Here is a 23597-nt window from a genome sequence, read left to right as displayed (position 1 = left end):
CTGGGTTACCTCACTCAGGATGATCTTTTTGAATTCTATCCATTTACCTGTGAATTTCATAATTTCATTTTTCTTTCTTTTTTGTTTTTTTTAATTTCTTTTTTTAAATTTCATTTTTCTTAATCGCTCAATAATATTCCATTGTGTAAGTGTACCATACTTTCATTATCCAATCATCAGTTTATGGACATCTAGATTGTTTCCATTTACTGGCTATTATGAATAGGGCAGCAGTGGACACGGATGAACAGGTGTGCCTGTAGTAGGATATGTGATACCCTGAATCCGATAGAGGAGAAAGTAGGGAATATACTGGAACTTATAGTCACATGAAATAACTTTCTTAACAGGAATTCTATAGCACAGGTATTAAGTCTAACAGTTGACAAATGGGACCTCATGAAACTAAAAAGATTGTGTACGGCATAGGACACCATCATTTTAGCGAAGTAGCCACCTACAGAATGGGAAAAAGTCTTTACCAGCTGTACCTCTGACAGAGGGTTAGTATCTAGAATATACAAAGTATACAAAAATAAACATCAAAGAAAACTAACCTAATTAAAAAACGGGGCAAGGAACTAAATGGAGTTCTCAAAAGGTGAAACATAAATGGCTGAGAAATATTTTTTAAATGTTCAACATTTTTGGCCATCATGGGTATGCAAATTAAAAGTCTTTTGAGATTTCATGTTACTCCACCCAGTCAGAATAGCTAAAATCCAAAGAAACAAACAAGAAAAAATGCTGGTGAGGATGTGGGGAAAGGGGAACTTTTAGTCACTGCTGGTAGGAGTGCAAACTGGTGTAGCTACTATGGAAATCAGTGTGGAGATTCCAGAAAGACCTAGAGATAGATCTACCACATGATCTAGCCCTACCACTCTTGGGCATATACCCAAAGAGCCTAAAATTTGTAAACTATACTCAGGGGATTCATATCCCACTTTATCAGTGTTTAAGATACAGATGGGGCATTATTTAAACATGGCTGTGCTGGCGCTTTAATCGCAGCCCTCAGGACACAGAGTCAGGTGAACCTCCTTGCTATCCAAGCCAGCCTGCTCCACATAGTGACTTCGAGGTGGGCTGAGACTAAGGAGACCCTGGCAAGTCAACAAACAACAACAAACAAAAACCCCAAAGAAATAAACAAAAACAAATCTAGTACATTTTATTGAATACATTACTGAGAGCAGTCTTTGCTACATGGTATTTTATTGAATTTAATTTTTCAACCCCTGAAAATGTAATCATTGTGTTTTGGGGGACATAATGGAGGCAGATAGACGCTAAACTTACAACCATAAAAAGATGAGAATGGGGTCAGAGAGATGGATCAGCAGGTAAAAGCACTTGCTTTTACCTGTAAATTATTGAGGAAAGCTTCACTTTTCTCAGTATCCTCCAATAGAGAGAAAAACCAAATTTTTGCAAAGAATTTCAGAAACATTTCTCTCCAGATTGATGAGATAACTATTCATAGATAAAGGTTTTGTTTTTTGAAGGTCTGTTTATCTCTTCTTTGTATTTTTCCAAAAAATCAGAAGTTAGCATAATAAGACATTGATGTGAATTTATAGGCTTTATAGTATCTGATGGGATGGAACTAGTAATAAAAATTGTCATAGAAACTTGATGTTGAGAAAATTATTTTAAAACCAGGGCCAGTATTAGGAACTGTCACAAGGTGAATGCTCCTTCTCTTGGATTTGAGATTATATTTACGTACATAATGAGACATCTTGTGGAACTCAAGTTTAAATTTGCAATTCATTTATGTATCATGTACACCTTATACACATAGACTGAGGTATTTTTATATTATTTCAAATAAGTGTGTACATGAGAGAAAGTTTGATGGTGTGGAATTTTCCACATGTGACATCATGTTGGCATTCAAACTATTCCAGTTTGGTGGGAAATTCAGATTTGAAAATTTAGATGAAGAATGTTCAACATATATTGGCTTTCAGTGAAAACTCCAGCTCGTAGAGTTTGTGGGGTGAAAGAATGCATAACATTAATATTCTGTGTCTCTTTTCTAATGAAATGTAATTTAAGCATTATTAGATATTTCAGTAAGAAGAGTGTAAGGGAGCCTGTTAGAAGTGTAAAATGAAGTGTCATTATTGAAATTTTACATGTACATATTTCATTTTTTATAACTATACATTTGCATTTGGAGGGAAATGATTTTCTGTCGTTAATATTATAAAAACTTCAAATACTTGTGCATCATTTTGAATTAGAATGGTGAAGTAGAAGAATAAAGGTAATTGGGGTTGGAGAGATGGCTGAGAGGTTAAGAACACTGGCTGTTTTTGCAGAAGACCCGGTTTCAAATTCCAGCACCCACATGGCAGCTAACAACTGTTCATACTCCAGTTCCAGGGAATCCAATGGCCTCTTCTGTCCTCCTCGGGCATTGCATGACACATATGCACTTACATGCATGCAGGCAATGCATGAATATACATAAAATAAAAATAATAAAATATTTTTAAAAAGAAGAAAGGTAATTAACACTGAAATTTCTTGAAGTTTGGTTTTCTAGAGAAAGTTTTTGAAATATCAATAACATTTTGCTTAAGTGGATTTTCATTTCCGTAGGAGAATGTTGAAGTTTTGTGTGTATGTTCACAATAGTCTACTTCATAAGTAGAGGGAAAAGTACAATACAAATCAAAATGCTGTTTGTGTGTTCTTTGGAGATACCACATTTTCTTCAGTATTGTACATTTCAAAATTGAGTAAGTTCATTTTGGTGTTCTTGGTGTAATGAGCAATAAGAATTATAAATTATTTAAAACTTTTAGTATCATAACAAAAATACACAGTATCCTATATGGTGTGCTCTAAATAGTTTACTATGTGAAAATTGTGTTTGTGTGTGTGTGTGTGTGTGTGTGTGTGTGCTTTGCGTGCAAGTGCCCATAGAGGCCAGAGGCATCTGATCCCCCTAAAGCTGTAGTTATAGATGGTTGTAAATCACCTAATATGCATGCTGAAAATCAAGCCTAGGTCCTCTGCAAGAGCAGTGTGTGTGTGTGTGTGTGTGTGTGTGTGTGTGTGTGTATTACATGAAACTCAAAGTTATTTACCAGGATGAAACATTTAATAAGTTCCATATTAGAATATTAGGATTCAATTGTCACAGTAATATCTGTGAAAACCTACTGTGTGTTCGATCCTAAAAAGTTAAAAAGTCTAGTTTTGTCCCTCTGATGTATAATTCCCTTCCTTTGAATCTTGCTTAATCATTTCAACTTCCACCTGCTTTAGAATATAGCCTTTCTGTTGCATCAGATGGTTTTTAATACGTGCCCTTCTCACCTCTGCTTAGCATAGCAATTACATTTCGAAAGCAAATACAATAGTGCATCTTTTTGTGATTCTATCTTTTTGTGATTCCATCTTTAGTTGCTACAGCACCACTAATGGTCTTCCTGATATTTCTGTCAGCATGACTAATTTAGCAGAGACGGCATATACAGTTAATGCTTTTCTGGGGTTTCAGGTCTCATTTCTGAGTTCCTGCTAGATTTCAAAACCCAAAAGCCCTCCATTCTTTGCTTTTATCTTCTCAACCTTTGCAACTGTGAGGAGCATATTTTCTACATTTAGTTTTGAATTTACACCATGAGATCATATTTTTACATCTCAGTGGGGTTTACCCATACTTTTTTAAAAAATATAGTGAAATGTTACTTTGAACCCAACTATATGAACTGTACAGTCCATAAAAAAAATCTCTACTTGATTGGTAAGGAAAATATGGCATTTCTAGATTAAATATAAGAAAACATGTCCAAGTCATGTACTAATGAGTGAAAATTTGATTAGATTTACTGTATGCTGTTTGCCAAGGCAAAAAATAGGACTGCTATTTTGAAAAGATTTCCGTCAAAACTGGTTTCTAATAATGATTTTTAAAAATTCATCTAATACTTTTGCAAATTGAATCTATTTCACATATCTAGTGATTTCAGACATTACTGTGCTTTATGTTTTCACAAAACGGATGATGAAAAGCTATCTCTTATGTATCGATTTTTTTCTTCTGTTGAAAATGCAACCCAGGGCTTTGGGCTTGTTAGGTATATCTCTGAGCTATAGCCCCAGCCCTTGTTTTGAGACAGGATCTCACTATGTACAGCCTTGAACTTATGAAACCCAGGGTGGTATCAAATTGGCTGTGAAGCCCCGACTGACCAACTCATGACCCTCTTGCCTCTGTCTCCCAGAGCTGGATCACAGGTTTGTGTTACCACACCTGACTATTTCCTATGTTCATAATTCCATGTCACATTATCCTCTTACAATTACAAAAAATTCAGCCAACTTTTTCTAGTCATGATGATAGCTTACTTAACCTATACTAGTTTGGGCACCTATGCAAAACACGCTTGATTATGGGAGAGAAGCTCAATGCGGTTTCTGAATTTTACCTATTTGTAGAAATTATTATGCAAATCCCGCAGCTGTAGTAATTTGTATATATTTGAAATATCACAAAAATGAGAAAGAAGTCATTTTAAATGCATTATTTTAGTTGGCTGGCAATTAAATTTCTGTTGCACTGAGTTGCATAAGTACATGTTTGTTTATAATGTACTTTGCGCATGTCCCTCTACACCTGATAACATCTTCTTTTCCCCCCCATTAGTTCCCGTTGTTTGCTTAGATAGTTTTGCTTCAGCTTTCATATCATCTGTATATATAGAATTTCATGTACCTATAAAGTCTAGGACCCACAATTAAGAGAAGACATGTGACATATATCTTCTTGAAACTGGCTTAATTAACTTGATATTGGCTTGATATTGTGTCCAGTACACCCATTTTTCTGCAAATGATATAATTTCCTTATTGTTGGAAAAAAATCTATTGTGTATGTGAACTATATTTTCTTTATCCATTCTTCTATTGATGGACACAGAAATTGGTTCTGTAACTTAGCTATTGTCAGTAGTGTTGCAAGAAACGTTGATGTGGAAGGATCTCTGGGATTTGCTGACTTGGAGTCATTTGAGTAAATATCCAGGAATGATACAGCTGAGTCATATGGTAAGTCTGTCTATAGTTTTTTTTTTTTTTTTTTTTTTTTTTTAAGATTCTCCATACTGATTCCCAACATTTTAGAAGATACCTACTCATTCTTTCTTTGTATGATTCAGAGGATAAAATCCACTGTCTCGTGTCTGCTAGGGAAGTTCTGTTTCACTGTATATCCCGTGTTCATGCATTGTTCTTAAATTGTGTCTGCAAAGAGCCTCAAGCGGGCTGCTTATTTTGGTCTAGCTACTATGCTTACAATTCTATTTTCTGCCACTAGGTGGTGCCTGCTGTCAATTGTAAACACTTGGGCCGCACTCTTGTGGATAACAGTGAGAAGAGGTTTACAGCACAAGTGATTCAGATTGATTTTTTTCTATGAAAATTACTTCATTATTTAAACAGTCAGTATACATATTCAATCTGTTAATAATTATAGACAGATTGATACATTGCTAAAAATTATATATAATTTTACAATAACATTTGTATGCAAAATTGTATATAAACATTTAACTGAATGAAGTGCATAATAGTGAGTATATTTCTTCTACCAAACTTTAAATGTTATTAATACCTCATGAGCTTTCTTTGTTTTTTTTCCTTTAGGTATAATTTTCTTTTAAATTCTAAAGCACTTTGTATTAAGAAGCCCTGGACCTTGAACTAGGGTTGTGGCTTGGTGGTACAGCACTTGCATAGTAGGCATGAGGCCCATGCTAAAACAAAACCAATCCAAAACAAAACTCCAGGGCGGTATGCCTATGTACACCTTCCTATACAAAACTTCCGCTTATAGAACTCCATTCTGCTGCCCTAGTTAATTATTTTGTTTCCATTTCTAATTGCTTCAGTGACTAAAGTCCAATTTCTTTGGGTTTGAGATGAAGTGTTAGATTATGACACATTTTGTATAGAAAACAATTGTGTCATGTATTTAGTACAGTGTCTCAGTAGGTTTGCTTCCTTTTCAGCCAACAGACAGTACGATTTGGTCCCTTCCTTTGTTTCCAACACACACACACACACACACACACACACACACACACCACCCCAAGTACATTCATTTTTGCTGATTTTTAGCTGTGTAGTATACTCACATAGATGTATGCTATAGCTTTCCTTGGTCTATGTAAAACCCACTGTGGTCTCTCTTCTACCAACAAGCTGTCAGCTTCCAGCACTTGTTCTACACCTGGCTTTCTTTTGGACTTGAGTCCCTGGTTTACCATCAAAACTAATTTACATCAAATAATGAAGTTATTTTTCATTTGTGAACTTCCCTAGCAGATTCCCTGAAGTTGTAAAGCTTGCTTTGGAAAATGAGACCAATACGCTAAATCTTCTGAAAATTTGAAAGTATTTATACCAACATCCCAATCAACTAAATATAATGATTTTAAGTGGAGGGTTGTGACATCAGTTTTGTGATCATATTGTCATGTTATAAAAATTAAGTTCTTCAGGAGAGGATGAAAGCTGAGGTTGGGATGAGGGAATAGATTAGGAAAAGGGGTGAGGTAGAGTTTAAAGCTTTCTCAAAGGTAAAAAAAAGTGTACAACTGAACTGTGGCTGTCTAAACTTATCTCTTGAGCTGACTCTGTCACTCGTTCGTTTTTAAAACTGTCAGCAAGTCCTGTATTCTCTGTAGTCCTTTGTCTTCTGCATGACAGTGACTCAGGGTTTCATAGGAAAGCAAAAAAAAAAAAAAAGTGGGGAAATGCATCTTTGCTTCAGACCTGCTTGTGTTGATGACTAAAAAAGTCATCTACCAAGAAAAAGCACAGATTCTTATGTACAATGGAAATGTGTAGGTTCTTTCTTTTTTTATTCATGCATTTTCTGGATCTGCTTTTCTCAATGAAGTGCTTTGCATTTTGAAGATCTTCATAGATGCAACTTCCCCATTTATGTTAAAGTAAACAATAACCCTGCCCTGATTATTTCTTTTATTAACATAGATAAGAGTCACTGTGATTTACATTAAATAATTCCTTTGGTTAAGACAGTGTTCAAATAGGCACAGCTTGTTATTTTATATTTCTAGCAGTTTGTGGTTATAAAGCAAGTGAGATTCTGAGCTAAGTCATACACCATCTCTACAAGTTTCTAAGTGTGAGATTATCTGAGTACATTGTAAACTCTTGATGAAGGAGGCTGCCTTGTATGGCCTTCTTGTTACCCTAAAACAAACAAAGAACCAACCATCAGTACTATACACATAGACACATAGCACATGAGTTAACTAACCATGCATTTCCTCTCTGATACTAAATGTTTTAAAGAAAATAATCATTGAGGGCTGGCATCTTAAACTTGTGCTTTTGAAGTTTCTGGTCTAGTTTCCCATTCAGTGTGACAGAAATGCAATGTGTGTGTATGTGTTGGGGGAGGGGCTTGGTGAGTGTGCCACCTAGGAAAACAGTTTATTATGTTGTTGGAGAGCTTGAAGGTGAGGAGGTCCTTCACTGTGTTAAGCAAAATGTATCTCTGCATATTTTTCACCTATAGAACCTTCTGGAAGAAAGAAAAGAAACAGCTGAGCCATTTGCCTTAATTTTTTATCTTTTGGATTTCTCAATTTGTGTTTATGTAAGGAACTTAATGGCTTCAGAGAAAATACGTGACATCATTGTTTTAAATGTAGATGTTATAAAGTAGTGGGATGAGGATTATCAGTTTCCTATTTCCATACTGAACAAGATGAATTCCGATGATTTATTTCAGAAAACTTTCATGTCACTTTTCATGAGACTCTGTTAAAAATACATTATAATCATGAGTTCATTACAATCTAAAAACACAACCTAGTGAGATACTATTATGGAAACTACATTATGGATGAGGAAACTGAAAGACAATTTGTTTCAAGAACTATGTTGAGGTTTTTCATTGAGTAGGAAAGAGTTGATATTATGACCAAGGCTTTCTGGCACCTAAAGCATAGTCATAACTACTATACTCTATTGAGAATTCTTTTATATGTTTAAAAAATCAGGGACATTTGATTTTTTTCTTTTGTTCTCATTAATAAGTGCCCATATACCTAAAGTTTCTCGTTTTACATTTTATTTCCCTTTAAATTAATCTTCCCTTTAAAAATGTATTTAAAAATACTCTCAAAGACCAGGAAAGATACCGTTGTCCTTTATGCCACCACGGAGGACTGTACCTTTATTTTGAATATATAAAACATGATGTATTTAATTCACTGACATTGCTAGTATCTGGGTAACTTTTGTTCTCATCTCTAAGGATGCTCTTGCATCAGCTCTGTGTTTTGTCCCTAGAGTAGCTGTTTACCTTTTTCCACTTTGGTCCCTTGTACTCTCTCAGACTGACTATTCAGGTGTTCAGTTTGGCTAACGTCAAGCTTAAAACACCAAATAAATACTGACTTGCCCACATTTTCATTTTCTTTAAGTTCTTAACAACCCATGCATATACTAGTTTGATGACAGTAACTGGAATGTCCGTTTTATTGAGCACCTATTTCATACTAGGGATTCTAAAATCTGTCATATGCTTTCTGCTAACATACTGAGATATTCAGATCAAAAATGATCATCAAAGTTCAGATTCAGGCTTTTGTCATTCCAAACTTTTTTGTATATACTGTACAAAATTGGACTTTCTTCTCTTTTTTGGACCATAGTTTCCTCACTTAGAAAGGGCTCTAGGGAGGTGGACCAAATTGATTAAGTGTTAGGGAAGAGATTGGGCCTTTCTCTGCAGGGACTCATAGAAATAGATGTACAGTTATAATAAAAATTGCCTTATAGTGGAGAGTTCTATTTGGACAGTGTTTTGAGCTTAGTATGGTTATAAAAATGACTCCAGAGGAATGAGTATAATTCCTTCTTACTAAGGAAGTAATATTCCATAATTCTACCAGGCCTCAAAATGCAAATTTGTACATAGTGCATAGTATATGCAAAATGAATAAAGGAAAATTTAGTTTTTATAAATATGCCCTAACTATGCACAACTGACCTTCTGAAGTCTTATTTTAATAAGTAATTCATATTGCCACCTTTATTGTTTAGGAAATCAAGATTCTAGTTGTGCCATGTACTGTGCTAGGAGACATAATAGTAAGTGTTCCTACCTATTCTAGGTACATTTCTTATTCTAGCAAAATCGAATTCAAAGTAGTGTTGCTCTTTGCAGTAGTTATTGAATTGGGGGCAGTTTAAATGGAATGGCGGTACTGGCAGCCATGCTGTAGTATATGCAGGAGTATTTGAGGAAATGATTGTATCAAGTGGGATGTATCCGGCAATGAAGGCTTTGGAAACATTCCTTGAAAGTTGCAATGCTGAAAATAAAATCCCACGGGTGTTCGTTGAAGAGACATTCATTGAAATTCAAGAGACAGTGAGATCTCTGTGTCAAGGAATGGGGTGATTCTTAATGATAGTATGGCGTGACCTAATCATCAATAAGCTTCTGAGCTTAAGCATACACTTTTAAAAAGGAAGTATAGATTTTGTCTCAATAAATAAAAACTGAATAGAAAGAGCTAAAAGGACTGGGAACTAGTTCCGGTGGAATGTTTGCATGGTGTGCCTGTGCTGGGGGTGTCCTGCATTTGATCCTCCACAAAAAATTGGTATTTGGAGAGTTGGTTCAGCAGTTAAGAGCACTGGCTGCTCTTGTAGAGGACCCGGGTTTGATTCCCAGAACCCACATGGCAGCTAACAACCATCTGTAACTCCAGTTCCAGGGCTTCTGACACCCTTTTTTGACCTCCATAGGCATTGCACAACATGGGTGCACTATGTACATGCAGGCAAAACACTCATACACATAAAATAAAAATTATAAATAAAAGTTTGGCATTGAATATATGGGTTACAAAATAGGTTTAGGAGACATAAGCTTTGAGAGTCAGTTTTGAATTGGTGATCAATTAATCCTCTAAACTGAACAAACATTTTTTGATGGTGCTGGGAATTGAACCCAGAACCTTACACATACTAAGCAAATGCTCTACCACTGTGCTGCATCACCAGCCCCGAACTCATTTTAGGATAATGAATGAGAACAAATTCACACACTGAGGTGGTGATAGGGTGAGTGGGAGGGTTTGATATCTCCCCATTAACATCTAGCAAGAAAGCAGAAACTGGAGGAGGCTGCTTAGATGGGTGCCCTTCTATCTCTGAATGAATACTTCCATACGAATCCCAGTCCCCACTGTAGAACATTGCCTCTACTGAGTATGACGGAGAGACATGACTGACAGCCTCTTAGCTGGCTCAGGGCCAGGTGCATCTCTAGATGTACATACAGGTTGGTTAGTTTTAACTGTCAGCTCGACAAAACGTAGAACCACATGGGAAAAGAGTTTCAACTGAGGAACTTTCCAGACAAGATATGCATGGTGGTGGTGGGGGGGTCTTCATTGTTAATTGAAGTGAGTGAATGTGGGAGGCACCGTTTTCTGAGCCGAGCCCTGAACTGTGTAGGAACAGGGAAAGCTAGCTGAGAACTAAGCAAGTCTGCTCTTGACTGTGGAGGTGGTGCTTTAAGTTTCTGCCTTGACTTCCCCCTAACAATGGGCTGTAACTGGGAGTTGCAAGCCAAATAAACTTTTTCTCCACTGAAAAAAAGGAAGTATAAAACATATGAATTCCTAAAATGATGGCATTTATCCAGTAAGGTTTTCTTTAGAAACTGTGCTTGAAATAATTGAAAATAAAATGGAACAAATGTGGGGCTATGGCTTTTCCATGTTTGTACCCTCAGCATCTGGTTATGTACTACTCTGTGTTAGTCCCTAATAAACATTTGTTTAGTGAATACATTTATGAAAAATTAACAATGGACAACTGCTGACAGGAATTCAGTGACTGGATGCAAGCTAAGCTGAATAGATTTTAAAGCCTTCCTTTGCTTATCTGCATTCTGCAAACTAGACCCAGTCTTTGAGGATTGCTTCAAATCTAGAATTACCCAAATCTTCATTTCTCACCAAATGAGTCTTATTTGTATATTTATGTATTTTGTTTTGTATTGGTTTTGGTTTTGAAACAAGATATCACTGTGTAGCATTGGCTCGCCTGGAACTCCCTATAGACCAGGCTAGCCTTGAACTCTCAGAGGCCTCCTGAGTGCTGAGATTAAAGGCCATCATGTGTGGCCATTACTTGACTTCACAAACCTGATAATGAACACAAACACACACACACACACACACACACACACACACACACGAAAATTAACTAAAGAAGAATGACTTCCCATGTGAAAAACATTTGATAGTACAAACAGTTAGTAATACCATCCATATTAGGACTTTGTGAATTTAATTAAGCCCATGTTTTTGTCACTATGAGTTCAAGTTTGTATTTGGTGAGAACCGTTGTCACCTTTTGTGAGATTATACTGTTCTTTAAAATAGTATGGGCATTTTATTCCTTTCATGTATATATGTTTGGTTATATGGCTATTAAATTTAATCATTTAGCTCATTCAGCACTTGGTGATATAGATGCTGTGATGTTAACCTTAACTTGCTCATCTCCTGTAATGCTGTATACTTTGCTCCAAATTCATGATGGCTTTAGTATAGGATTTCATCTGCTTTGATAGATACTCCCTTCACCTCCATATCAATATAAATGTTCTCTTTAGTTTCATATAGCCTCTCTTCCTTCTCTTCTTACTCATTTCTCTGTACACTTAAGTGGAATTGATTTTTTATGCATCAGGATACTTGTAGTTTTTAATTAAAATTTGTTCTTTGACAATTTCATATATGCATAAAATGCATTCTAATTACTTTCGCCTTCTACCCCCCACCATCTCCCACCCTCCTCCCTAGAAATTCCTTTTCCCACATTCATGTCTTTTATTTTGTGGGGTTTTTAAAGATGCTTTGTGACCTATAGGCCTCATATTGAACTTGGTGGACTGGTTCAACTTCATTATTTCCTTTGAGATTTATTTTTCAAATTCCTACTTTCTTTGAAAGTTCTTACTCAGATCTTGTCCTCAAATGTCAGACTCTTTTCTGCTTTCCCTTTTCTGTGTCATGTGCATATTCCAGGCTTTGGTATAGTAAGCTCACAAGTTAGCAACAGAAACAGTTACATTTTGAAGGTACTGACAACCTTGTTGTAGTATTATAGCTTTATAGGTTTTTTTTTTTTTCCATAATCCCTAAAGCTTGGTTCAAAGTTTTCACATTGGCTTGCTTAGCTGTTTGGGGGTCAATAAATTTTGTTACCAAGAAAGACATTTACTATGCCCAAAGATCATTACGCTTTCCCTCTCCAGCTGGATACCAGATTTCTAGACCACATGTTCTTGTGACTGGATGATTTTAAAGCCCAATGTGTGAAGCATTTTTTAATGTATTTGCCAGACATGCATGAGAAGGTATGTCCTCCCAACTATAAGCAATTCAAGATCCTCTTGGTTCTGTGGAAAAGGTGTAATGTGCTTTCATATGGTGATTGCGTGCACTGGGAAGGAAGGAAATTGAAAACTTAGAAGATGTTTATAGAGTCCAGGACTCTTACGATTTCTGAGAAATTTAAATGTTTGAAAACTCAATACAACTCTTTAGTAGCAAGTGTAGAATTTATGTTTGTTAGACACAGATTTGTATTTAAATTAAACTTTAGCATTGCCCCTTAATAGTACATAATTTATAAAGTATTAGGGATAATTAAATAAGATAGTGAACATAAAGTAGCTTCTTGTCTGGCACAAAATAAGAGTTCCATAAATTTTAACCATTATTTTTTTTTTTAGAGAAAGAGAGAGAGAGAGAGAGAGAGAGAGAGAGAGAGAGAGAGAGAGAATGTAGAAGCCATAAGACAAGAGCTGGCCTTTCTTAATCAGTTTCCACCTTATTTTTTGTGACAAGGTTACTCACTGAACCTGGAGCTCGCTGATTGGCTAGGCTCGCTGGTCATTGAGCTCTAGGGAGCCTCCTGTCTCTTTTCTTCCCCAGTTGCTTCTTTAGCTTTTTATGTGGAGAGGGATCTGAACTCTGGTCCTCATGCTTGTGAGGCAAGCAGTTTACCCACTGAGACATTTCCATAGCATCAGTGCTGTTATTAATGACTACAAATGACTATTAGCTAAGATAACAGGTTCTGAATATATGATAAAATGTATTCAGCTAGGCAAAATCATCCCCTTCACTGTGTTTTCATTGGGTATTTTTTGAATCCAAAACTCATTCTTGGAATTTTTACCCAGTATCCTAGTTGATTAGAAATTAATATAGAGAATATTTTGTATGGAATATGTTTATTCTGACCAGAAAGTAGCAGGAAAAATGAGCTCTTAGTAGAAAAAGGAAAAAGAAAAAGGAAAAACCCAAACTTTTGCTTAACAGTGGAAATGTGCTGACCTTAAGTCATTTGACTAGCCACAGACTGTGGACAGATGGATCATACATTTATAAGGTAAGCTGAAGCATTGTTTGCCAGCTGTTACAAAGTAGAGGCAATCATGTAAAGCATGATAGAGAAGCAGTCTAAAGTTTGGACAGCCCCTGTACAAAGATACTAGGGAGATAAAACCATGTATGTGAAGAAGGTGTTATTGTATGAAAAGAAGGGTGTCAGGGAAATTGCACTGACATTTGTGGACGACACAGACCTATAACATCAGTAAATCCTTATAACCCCAGATGGAAGGGCTTTTTGTCCCTATGGATTCAAAACTGCTGAGGATGCCATTCTGGTTTTCAGCAGTATATGAAAATTCCTCCATAGCCAGTAATTAAGCTTCAGTGGAGAGCTGAGTTATCAGTGAAAGAAATAAATTAAACCAGGAGAATTTGGTTCATCCACCCATTCTGAACAGATTGATAAGACATCAGATACAATGAAATTAGATCAAGCGTTTTACCCAAGTAGATGAGCATTTCTGAGGACTCTGCTCAAGGTTGAAGTAATCAGTGGGTTACTTTATATCCCTTTTTGGCATTGATAACTTGTCATGAGCTTATTTAGAGTTCTTTGGAGTGTTTTAAATTTTGACATGATTTCCCACACCCCTTGGGTTAAGTAACATGCCTTGCAAATGGAGACACAGACGTTATTTCCCCGTTTATTGAGGCAAATGAGAACTGAAATAGATTTCATAGAATTGCTCATTTTCTAAACTTCTTTTATCTTTCATTTTCCTTTCCTCCATCCCTCCCTCCCCTCCCTCCCACCTTTCTTCCAGTGCTGGGAATCAGTCCAGGGACTCACACATGCTAGGCAAGTACTCAACCACTGAACCATTACCCAGACCTACAAAATAGTTTTTAGTGAACAATGACTCCTAAATTACAGAATTAAGATGGTGCTTTCTAATCTCATAGTAATTAAGCTTATTTTAGGGGCTGGAAAGCTAGCTCAGCAGTTAAGAGCATGTACTCCTCTTTTAGAGGACCCCAGCACTCATATCTGGCAGCTTACAACTACCTGTAACTCCAGCTACAGGGGACCTAACTCCTTCTTCTGGAGTCCATCTACCTCTTCTACAGGGCACTGCACTCCATGCATACATTCACCCCACCAACACATAATGAAAAATTATAAATAAAATCTTTAATCCACTTTGGAGTTTTTGTAATCTTTCTTTTGAGAATTATTGAGATCAACCCTGATAGATTGAAGACAACTTGTCCCTTCTAGGCCAAATAAATCGTATTATGGTTATACAGCCTTCTTTAGCACTTAGTCTGCTTGTTTAAAGTTCAAGAAAAAATATTTGAAATTCAGCCTATTTTAAATTCTTCTAAATTTTTCAAAAAAGGTCTGGTTTTTGCCAATTTAGCGTAAATCACTCTTGACTATGAACAAAATGTAAAATTCTTTAACAGCCTTAACAGGAGGGCACTCTTAAGGCATGAAGATGAGAAAGGGAGAACTTAAGGTTCTGTGTCCTGTTTGTGCTCCCAGTATTTCACTCTTCACTCTTCCCTAAAGGAGTCAGCTTTCCAACGAATTCTAGACAATTGATTTATAGGCACATCTTTCAGTCATATGTGTTGTATGAAGCTTGTAGAAGCAGTAACTTCAGACACTAAGGATTAGAGCTCTTGTATATACTCTCCTAAGGAATCCATATTCCCAGAAATCACCTTCAAGCCTACTACAAAGTTCAGCATTGTCTTTGAAAACAGACTGCATTTGGGACTCTCCCAAAATTTTCAACTGAAATTATTTTTCCTCTGTTGTTTTCACTAGTTTTATGACTGTGTCTCATAAAGAGTAGGTGCTTACTATTGAAATTGAGATTGAGATTGAGAACTGGAATTTATTTGCTATAGTGCTGTGATGAATTGAGGTAGGGAAGCGCTCACCGATGCTTCCTAGATATACTGATAGACCTCTTTATCCTGCCAAATCACATATATGACCTCAGTTTACCTTGATGACACATAGTCATTCTTACATGACTCACATGTTTGACCAGAGTCCTTAGGTAGATGTGGTTTGTAGTAGAGCACCTGATAGCATGGTGGAGGACCTGGTTTAATCCCTAGTACTCTAAAAGGAAGTGATTTTGTGAAGTACATGGCTATTTGTAAGTACCCAAAGGATAAATAAATATCCTGTGATAGCTTTTTATTGTTATTTGCAGTGTGGAGGTTAGAGGAAAAAAATTCTGGTAAAAATTTTGACTACTTTGTGGTTTGTAGTAGAGCACCTGATAGCATGGTGGAGGACCTGGTTTAATCCCTAGTACTCTAAAAGGAAGTGATTTTGTGAAGTACATGGCTATTTGTAAGTACCCAAAGGATAAATAAATATCCTGTGATAGCTTTTTATTGTTATTTGCAGTGTGGAGGTTAGAGGAAAAAAATTCTGGTAAAAATTTTGACTACTTTTAAAGAAGGAATTCTCATTATAAATATACGATTGAAAAAAAAGTTTGAAAGCTAGTGAGATGGCTCATCAGGTAAAAACACTTGTAGCACAAGCCTGACAACTTGAATTTGATCCATGGCATATTCATATACACATGCACACACACCCATTAAAAACGGAAAGACAGACAGACAAATAAATAAATAAATAAAATATTTAAAAATAGACACAGACTTTCAAAAAGATGAATTTCTTTGACAAACTAAGGAATCATCCATTGTATCATTAATAAAGAGAAACCCTTGCTTACATCTATTTAAAAATATTTTATTTATTATTTTTATTTTATGTATATGAGTGTGTTGCCTGCCTGTATGCTAAGTGTACCATGTGTATACAGTAACCACAGAGGCTAGGAGAGGGTGTTGGATCCCTTGGAACTGGAGTTATGGACAGTTGTTAGCTGCTGTATGGGTGCTGGGAATCTAACCTGGGCCCTCCGAAAGGACAGCAAATATTCTTAACACTGATCTATCTCTCCAGCCCCGACCTTGCACCTATTTTTTCTTCCATGGCTATGCATATGAACTGAGATGGGTTATTTAATTGGTGTGTCAAACAGAATAATGTGACTTACCTGCTTTTGGAAAAGTTTTATTATCCCAGTAGTATTGTGGAAATATGCAACAAAGCTTGAAAAAAAACTTTGATAAATAGTTCTGTACGTAGGTGAAATATCTTTATTTTTATGGTCCCTTTTTTTCTCTGCACAGACTTCTCTAGGATAGTTCTCTAGGATACTTGAGAATCATGGTCTCCATCTGCAGTGTTGTACGCTTCCCATATGCCCCAAGAATGTGCAGTGGTGGGCTACTAACCAAAACAAAGGAGGGAAACAGAACCTGAAGCAAATTTGAAAACTTGAAGGCTTTTAAATCTTGTCAGCCTGCCAACTCAAGCAGTGTATGGCAGGTGTGTCGGATATTTGTAAAGCCAGAATAAATGGCCACAAGAAATTCAGAAGTAACACAGATGTTAAGGAAAGCTTAAAATGGAAAGAAAGAAAACATTGTGTTCATTGTTCAGTTAGGAGTTCTACAAATGCAATTAAAGGAGTCCCTCCTTAGCTATTGGTTTGGGTGCCGGAAAAAGGATCTTTGTGATCTTCTGGACTAACTAGGCATTGACCATGTCTGTATGTTATGTACTGGTTTACAGGAAGGAGCAGAAGAAAGGACAAGATAAGGAAAAGTGTAGGAAAATGGGGCAAAAGTAGCTAATGGCAGTGGGCTTACAACAATTCTGGAATAATTTCCTATTTCTGTAAGTCAATAGAAAACAGCTCCTTCTTCTTTTGTTTTCCTTCATTATAATTTCTGTGAGAAAAGATAGGAATCCTTAAAAAAGCATAGTCCGATTTTTTTCCAAAGATGCACATAATAGTGAGGTTAGTGTATGTGTAATTTGAATTTTATAGTTTCCTTATATTTTATCTGGCACTCCTACAAAGATGAACATTAATTTGAACGGAAATACCCAATTTTACTGGTCCAATGGGCTACAAACCTAGAGAGGTGGCCAAAGCCCATAAATCAGAAGGTGCTCACTGATGAAACTCTTTTCTACCATGGTATAACTGAAGGGTCAATGTTAAATTGCCATACATCTTAATATCCTTCAAACTAGGAATCCTTGGGAGCACACCAATTCTTGTACTTCTTTTTCTGAGACAGGGTCTCCCTGCAGCCACAGCTGGCCTGGAACTCACTGTCTAGACCAGGTTGACCTCCATCTCACAGAGATCCCCTGCCCCTGTTTCCCCAGTACTGGGATTAAAGTCACATACCACCATGCCCTGCTTGATACTTGCACTTCTGATTGATTACAAGATAAAGCCAGCAAAACTGAGGAAGCCATGATCTCTACTGTCAGGGAATTTAATAGCAGAGCAAAGAGGTGCAGTCAGATAGAATAATGAAGAATGTGATCTTTGCCACAAAAAAGATCCAACATTTTGGTATGATTGAAAAGGAAGGTTATGGAATCAGACGACAGCTTGAACCATGGCTGGATTGCCTGCTTAGCTACATGAAGTTGTGCAACTTAATTAGTTAACCTTTCTCTCCTTCCATTTCCCCATATGTAAGATGAGATATGTAGAATCCTCCCCAAGAGGAATCCAAGCAGGTTTATTCACACTAAACCTCAGTGTGAATAATGCTGAGGTATTTCTCTCGCTGACTCACTTCTATGCAATAGTGTTTAAATGTGGATTTAAGAGTATTAAGTCATGGTACTTACTGTTCCACTCATCGAGAATTAGAGGCTTGTGTTGAAGTTACAATGCCTAGTGTCTACTTCAACCTTTCATAAACTCTAATAATCCAGTTTTCTCGATCTTAGATTAGTGCTCTATCAAAATGAACATAGGAAATTATGTAAGATGAAGGACCTTCTCAGTATCTTCAACAGTGCCTGGCACACAACAGTTACTGGATGAATGTTAGTTCAGCACAACATTGGGATATTTTGAAAGTGATGATATACACCAGGCAAGAATGGAATTTTGTGAAGGAAACCTAAGTATACCACAAAATGACTGGCTTTCCTTGTTTGAGATTCCTAAGAGAGATAAGAAATACTCTCTGTTAAGATCCATACACAAGACTTGGAGTCAGAAGATATTGCCCAGAGTCATGACTCAACCACTCATAGCTTAGTAATGTCAAACAAGTAATTTAAATTCTGTGAGTTTCATTTCTTTCATCAGACTATTTAGGTCATTGCTCATGGCTTAGAGTATTTTAAGATAACATGATCAAGGCTCGGGATCCATCCTCAGCATTTTTAATTTTTTTTAAAAAGTACCACCAACAAAGAGCTGTGGTCGTTTTGAGAGATCCGAAGATCAATGCAATACAAGCATGTGTAACCTGCAAATACAATAAAATACAAAATTACCAAGAAGTGGTAGCTGCTCATGCTCTGTATTCTATACAGGACTGAAAATCATAAAAAGACAAACTGTGTCCTATTACTCCAATAGAAGACAGCGAAGTGAAAGTTTTACTGCCCCAAACCAAAGTGCATCTTAAGATGTAGGGAAGCCCTGTCTTTTATACAGTCTTTCAAAAGCAAAGCAGCATGAGAGAACTCTCTGCTCTCACACCAGCTCCTTTTGTCGACCTTGTTTCTTTTCGGCTATTCCCCCATATATTTCCACCCTGAAGAAAGGTATGTGCTGACTAAAACTGTATCGAGGAATTGGCCAAGGTCCCATTCCAAGATCATAGGCCAAGAAAAAAAATCCTGTTCTCCCACTCCTGACATTACATAAAATCCATGGCCAGAGGCCAGTTCCTGTTTGCATTTTTCATTTGTCTAAGTTCAAAATTCAAATTTATTATTTATATCTGTGTCTGTACTTGATGGTCCTCTGTAGAGAAGTCTTTCTCCAGATCTTTACTATTTATGTTCTGAGCAAATCCTCAGTCCTTATAAATATTCTTTTTGTAGTTGTTTTTCTTTCACATGTGTTCGGGCAGCCTATATAATTTAGTTGTAGGATTAAGTTTGAATGTAAACTAGCAAACTCCAGAGCACACTCTTTCAGTGTGCTTTCTATAATATATTAAGCCGCTTACAAATATGCAAACTGATTTTACATTATAAATTGAACTTAGTAAATAACACTGCTGAGAAGATTTCAGGTCTAAGGTAAATGTAAGAAAGGTTGGGATAGCCAATCCCATTACTCATTAGAGAGTCCTTTTCTATCTTTTTTCTTTTTAATTTTTTGGTTACCATGGTCTTTAGACGTAAAAAGAGTACAGGACTGAAGAGATGGCTCAGTAGCTAAGAGCACTTGTTGCTCTTGCAGAGGACTGGGGTTCAGTTCCCAGGTCCATATGGGGATCCAATGTCTCTTTTGGCCTCCATAGGCACTACATGCACATATGTATAGGAAAAGTACTCATACACATAAAGTAAAAAAATAAAATATAACAAAGAAATAACAGCCTTGTTGGCATAGTTCACATACTATTCAGTTTTTTCATTTAAAGTGGTTGATTCATGGAATAGGTTATATTAAAAATTATGTAAACATCACCACTAATTCAGAACACTTCATTGCTCTGAAAGGAGACCCCTTATGCCCATTAACCATTCATTCTCCCCTTTTTCCTCCTCTAAGCTCTGGTCAGCAACTCAGTCTGTTTCTTTCTCTGTGGATTTTACTATTATAGATTTCTCATATAATGAAACCATGAAAACTGGCTTGTTTTACTTACTATATTATTTTCAAGATTCATCTGTTATAGCATTTATCAATATTTCATTCCTTTTAGTAGCAGAATGGTGTTCCATTTTCTGAACACACTACATTTTTTATCCTTTTATCTACTGGGGGATTCTTGGGCTGTTTCTACATTTTGACTTTTAAATAATGCTTCTGTAAGCATTCCAAGCATTTGAAGCTTGTTTTCCATTATTTTGCGCATATACTGAGGCATGGAAGTGCTAGGTCATATGGTAACTCTGTTTAGCATGTTGGGGAGGTTTCAGAATTTTTTTTCATAGCAATTGCACTATTTTACATCATTTGTCTGACAATCTTAACCCTTTAGATCATGGTTATTCGTGCAACACAGTGTAAAAGGGCCCTCAGAGCGGTGAGAGTAATTCTGGAACTTCCCCTATGGAAGCCTACACCATGCCTATCGGCCCCTTATTCAGTAACTAACTCTAGTTCTACATTCACAGTTACCATTAAATTTTCCAGAAGGGAACTAGAAAATCCACTGTGGTTGTAGAAGTCACAGCAGTTTGCTCCTCAAGTAGAACTGTAGTACTTCCCAAGACATTAATGACCCTAAGTCTTTAACCAAAGGCCAACTTAGGTTCAGTACATTGTAAGAAAGATTTCCATGAAGAACGAGTAAGAGAAAAACACATTTTGCCATCGACTTGCTTGAATTTCCCAGGTACTTCATTTCCTAATAACACCTGAAAAATCCAGTGATGTTAGATTTCCTCTTGAATGTGCATAAAACAGATTCTGTAAAGTGATTGAAAGTAGTCAAAAGTTAAGTGAAACGTTTTCTAGAGTTTTCCGTCTATTTTGGGTGATATTAACAAATGATTTGCTCTGTCTGATACTCAGAGAGCTTACTTTTTCTTTAGTGGTACTCCGCTTTGTGTGCATGGCAGATCGCCAGCAAACTAACCTTGTATGTATCTTCTCTGCTGAGTTGCTTGCTACTATTGTTGGTCGACTTCAGGCTGCATAATATTTAATGTTTGCTGAACAGTGCTTTCTGTTTCCCTCACTTGCATATACTGAAATCTAAGTTGGTTCAATCTCCTGTCATAAAGATTAAGAGGTACACCCAGGAAAAACAATCCATGGTGTCTTAAAATTTCTTTTTTATTAAATCTGAAGCACATTTTATATTTCCATTCTCCATTCTACCTCATATGAAATGAGTGTTTCATGTGTGTTTCCCATACACACGTTATGCTTCAGAACAACTTAAATTTTCTTAGCAATCCCTGAGTTCTGAATTTTGAGACCAGATAATAGAGGCCATAATCAGACTATGATAAAGTCTGTTTAAAGACAGACTTTTTGGAGCCTCTAAAAACTGGAAAATACAAGTAGATTGTGAATGTCTAAAGGGCCATCAGGTTAATCAGTGACATTTTCTGCACAGTGGACACCAAAATGAATTTCTACCCTGAACAGATCAAAATAAGCCATCATTTAAAAAATTACGATGTTGCCCAGTTTTGTGCACAATGGTATAGTTAAAGAGTTGCTTCCTTTTACTCTGAAAAGTTTTACACTGGGAAATGCCCTTTTTTTTATTGACAATTTAGCTGACGGTACTATGTTGTGCTGGCAGTGTATGGATGCTTCCTGTTTTATATAGGATGCAGGTACTTTTCTTTCCAAATCTAGAGTTTGAAACGGAAGCATTGTAGTGTTTTAGCTAATTTCATTTCTTTTTTCTTGCAGGTTCTGAAAATTGCCTTTTCTGAAAACTCTGCTGCTTGGATTCTACTCTAGAGCTATCTCTTTTCAAATCCCTGTTGCCACGCACCCTTCCCTGCTCCTGCCCCTACAAAACCTGGTATGCTTGTAGTCACTGTCAGCAACTTGTCCATTTATTTTTTTCTCTCATTCTCAGTTTGCTTAGTCATTTTCCCTCCCCTTAGCTTTGCAGCAAAACATTTCTTAGGTTGTAGTATCCTCCCCAACCTTATTTTTCACAGCACAGAAATAGGGAGACAAAATTTTCTCTCCCTTATCTGAGACCATTCCACAAATTGAAGGGCAGCCAGCAACATATGCTTTTTGTAAGAATAATTGAAAACATCAACTAGACAGTCCTGAATTCTTTTGAAAGTTTGCCAGTTATTTGAAGCAAATTCGGCAAAGGAAGACAATAAAACATTCAATATCTTAACCTTTATAGTTGCCTTTTAGAACCTCGTCTCTAATTTGATTTTTAGTTATTCCGATACAGCCTCAATTTCATAAGTGCCTTTTTGTGTTTGACTAGATAGACTTTGACTTCAGTGAGAACCTAAGTGCTAACAAATAGACACTCCACCAAAGCAACCTGTTCTCTTCTCTTTTTGGCTCAGATTCGCTTTTGCTCCTTGAATCATCTACAGTCATATTGTCCGAAAGAGTGTGCACTTGATTGTCATTTTGCTTTCAATATGACGGCTGTCAGTGTTGCCCTAATTCGTGATACCAAGTGGCTGACTTTAGAAGTTTGTAGAGAATTTCAGAGAGGAACTTGCTCTCGAACTGACGCAGAGTGCAGGTTTGCCCATCCGCCAAGAGTTTGCCATGTGGAAAATGGCCGTGTGGTGGCCTGTTTTGATTCTCTAAAGGTGAGTGATATCTGAATGCACATAATTACTTCAATGTGTTGATTTCTAGACTTTTGGAAAGAAGACATGCTGGGAAAAGAGTAAAATTAATAGCAGCATAAAATTGTTTTGTTTGTGTGAAGAAAATATGTAGACCTTTAGTATGCAGAACTAAGCCAGCTGAAAATTCATTCAATCACAGTCTACTTATGAAGATACATATACTTATAAAATCAAAACTCATAATTTTTGTAAGAGTGAGTGATTGTAGCCTTCCTATGGTTTAGACAGGATCACTATATGTATCCCTGGATTGCCTGGAACTTACTATGTAGACCAAACTAGCCTTGAAGTTGCAGCAATTCTTTTGCCTCTGCCTCCTGAGTGCTGGGACTACAGGCACGTACCACCACACCTGACAGATTTTCCTTTCCATACAGGATTTAGATTTTTGTATAGAATTTGTTATTATAGTGATCTGAATCCCCATGTAACTGAGGAAAACCCTTTTATGGATTATGTATAGTACATTATTCATATGATTAAAATATACTTCTCTGGGGACAATCAGCTTTCAGAGAATAAAGTCAGAGAGTGTAAGGTAAAATCTCACCATCCAGGAAGAAAATTACGACATTTGGAAGATTTTTTAATCAAGATACATCTCAAGATATATGTAGCATTTAACTTAAACATATTGATAGAAAACTATGTTCACTTATTTTTTTTTTCCTGAACACCTGAGTGACTGATTTCTAATTTGTTACTACATTTACAAGGAAAGCCTTACTGCCAAGATTGCCAAGCCTAAGTATAAACAAAAC

The 23597-nt window shown here is 36.5% G+C and overlaps 1 protein-coding gene across 11 annotated transcripts in view; it reads left to right on the top strand.

Moving 5' to 3' along the window:
• Positions 1-23597, top strand: part of Mbnl3 (muscleblind like splicing regulator 3) — a 110673-nt gene that overhangs the window by 24084 nt on the left and 62992 nt on the right. For 8 of the 11 annotated variants that reach the window (XR_003848466.1, XM_029560444.1, XM_029560445.1 and 5 more), the window contains exons 2-3: positions 21908-22022; positions 22540-22794. The exons of 2 other annotated variants lie outside the window; for them this stretch is intronic. Coding sequence is in view for 8 of the 9 variants with exons in the window: in XM_029560444.1 (XP_029416304.1) it covers positions 22618-22794 (177 nt within the window). In the remaining variant the exon portion in view is untranslated. The remainder of the gene's footprint in view (positions 1-21907; positions 22023-22539; positions 22795-23597) is intronic. One more of the 11 variants, XM_029560440.1, reaches the window with a different exon arrangement.

Source organism: Nannospalax galili, unplaced genomic scaffold (assembly GCF_000622305.1).
Source record: "Nannospalax galili isolate Female #2095 unplaced genomic scaffold, S.galili_v1.0 scaffold371, whole genome shotgun sequence".
Taxonomy (NCBI): Eukaryota; Metazoa; Chordata; class Mammalia; order Rodentia; family Spalacidae; genus Nannospalax; species Nannospalax galili.
Note: the sequence above shows the minus strand (reverse complement) of the source record. Positions and strands in the feature narration are given on the sequence as shown.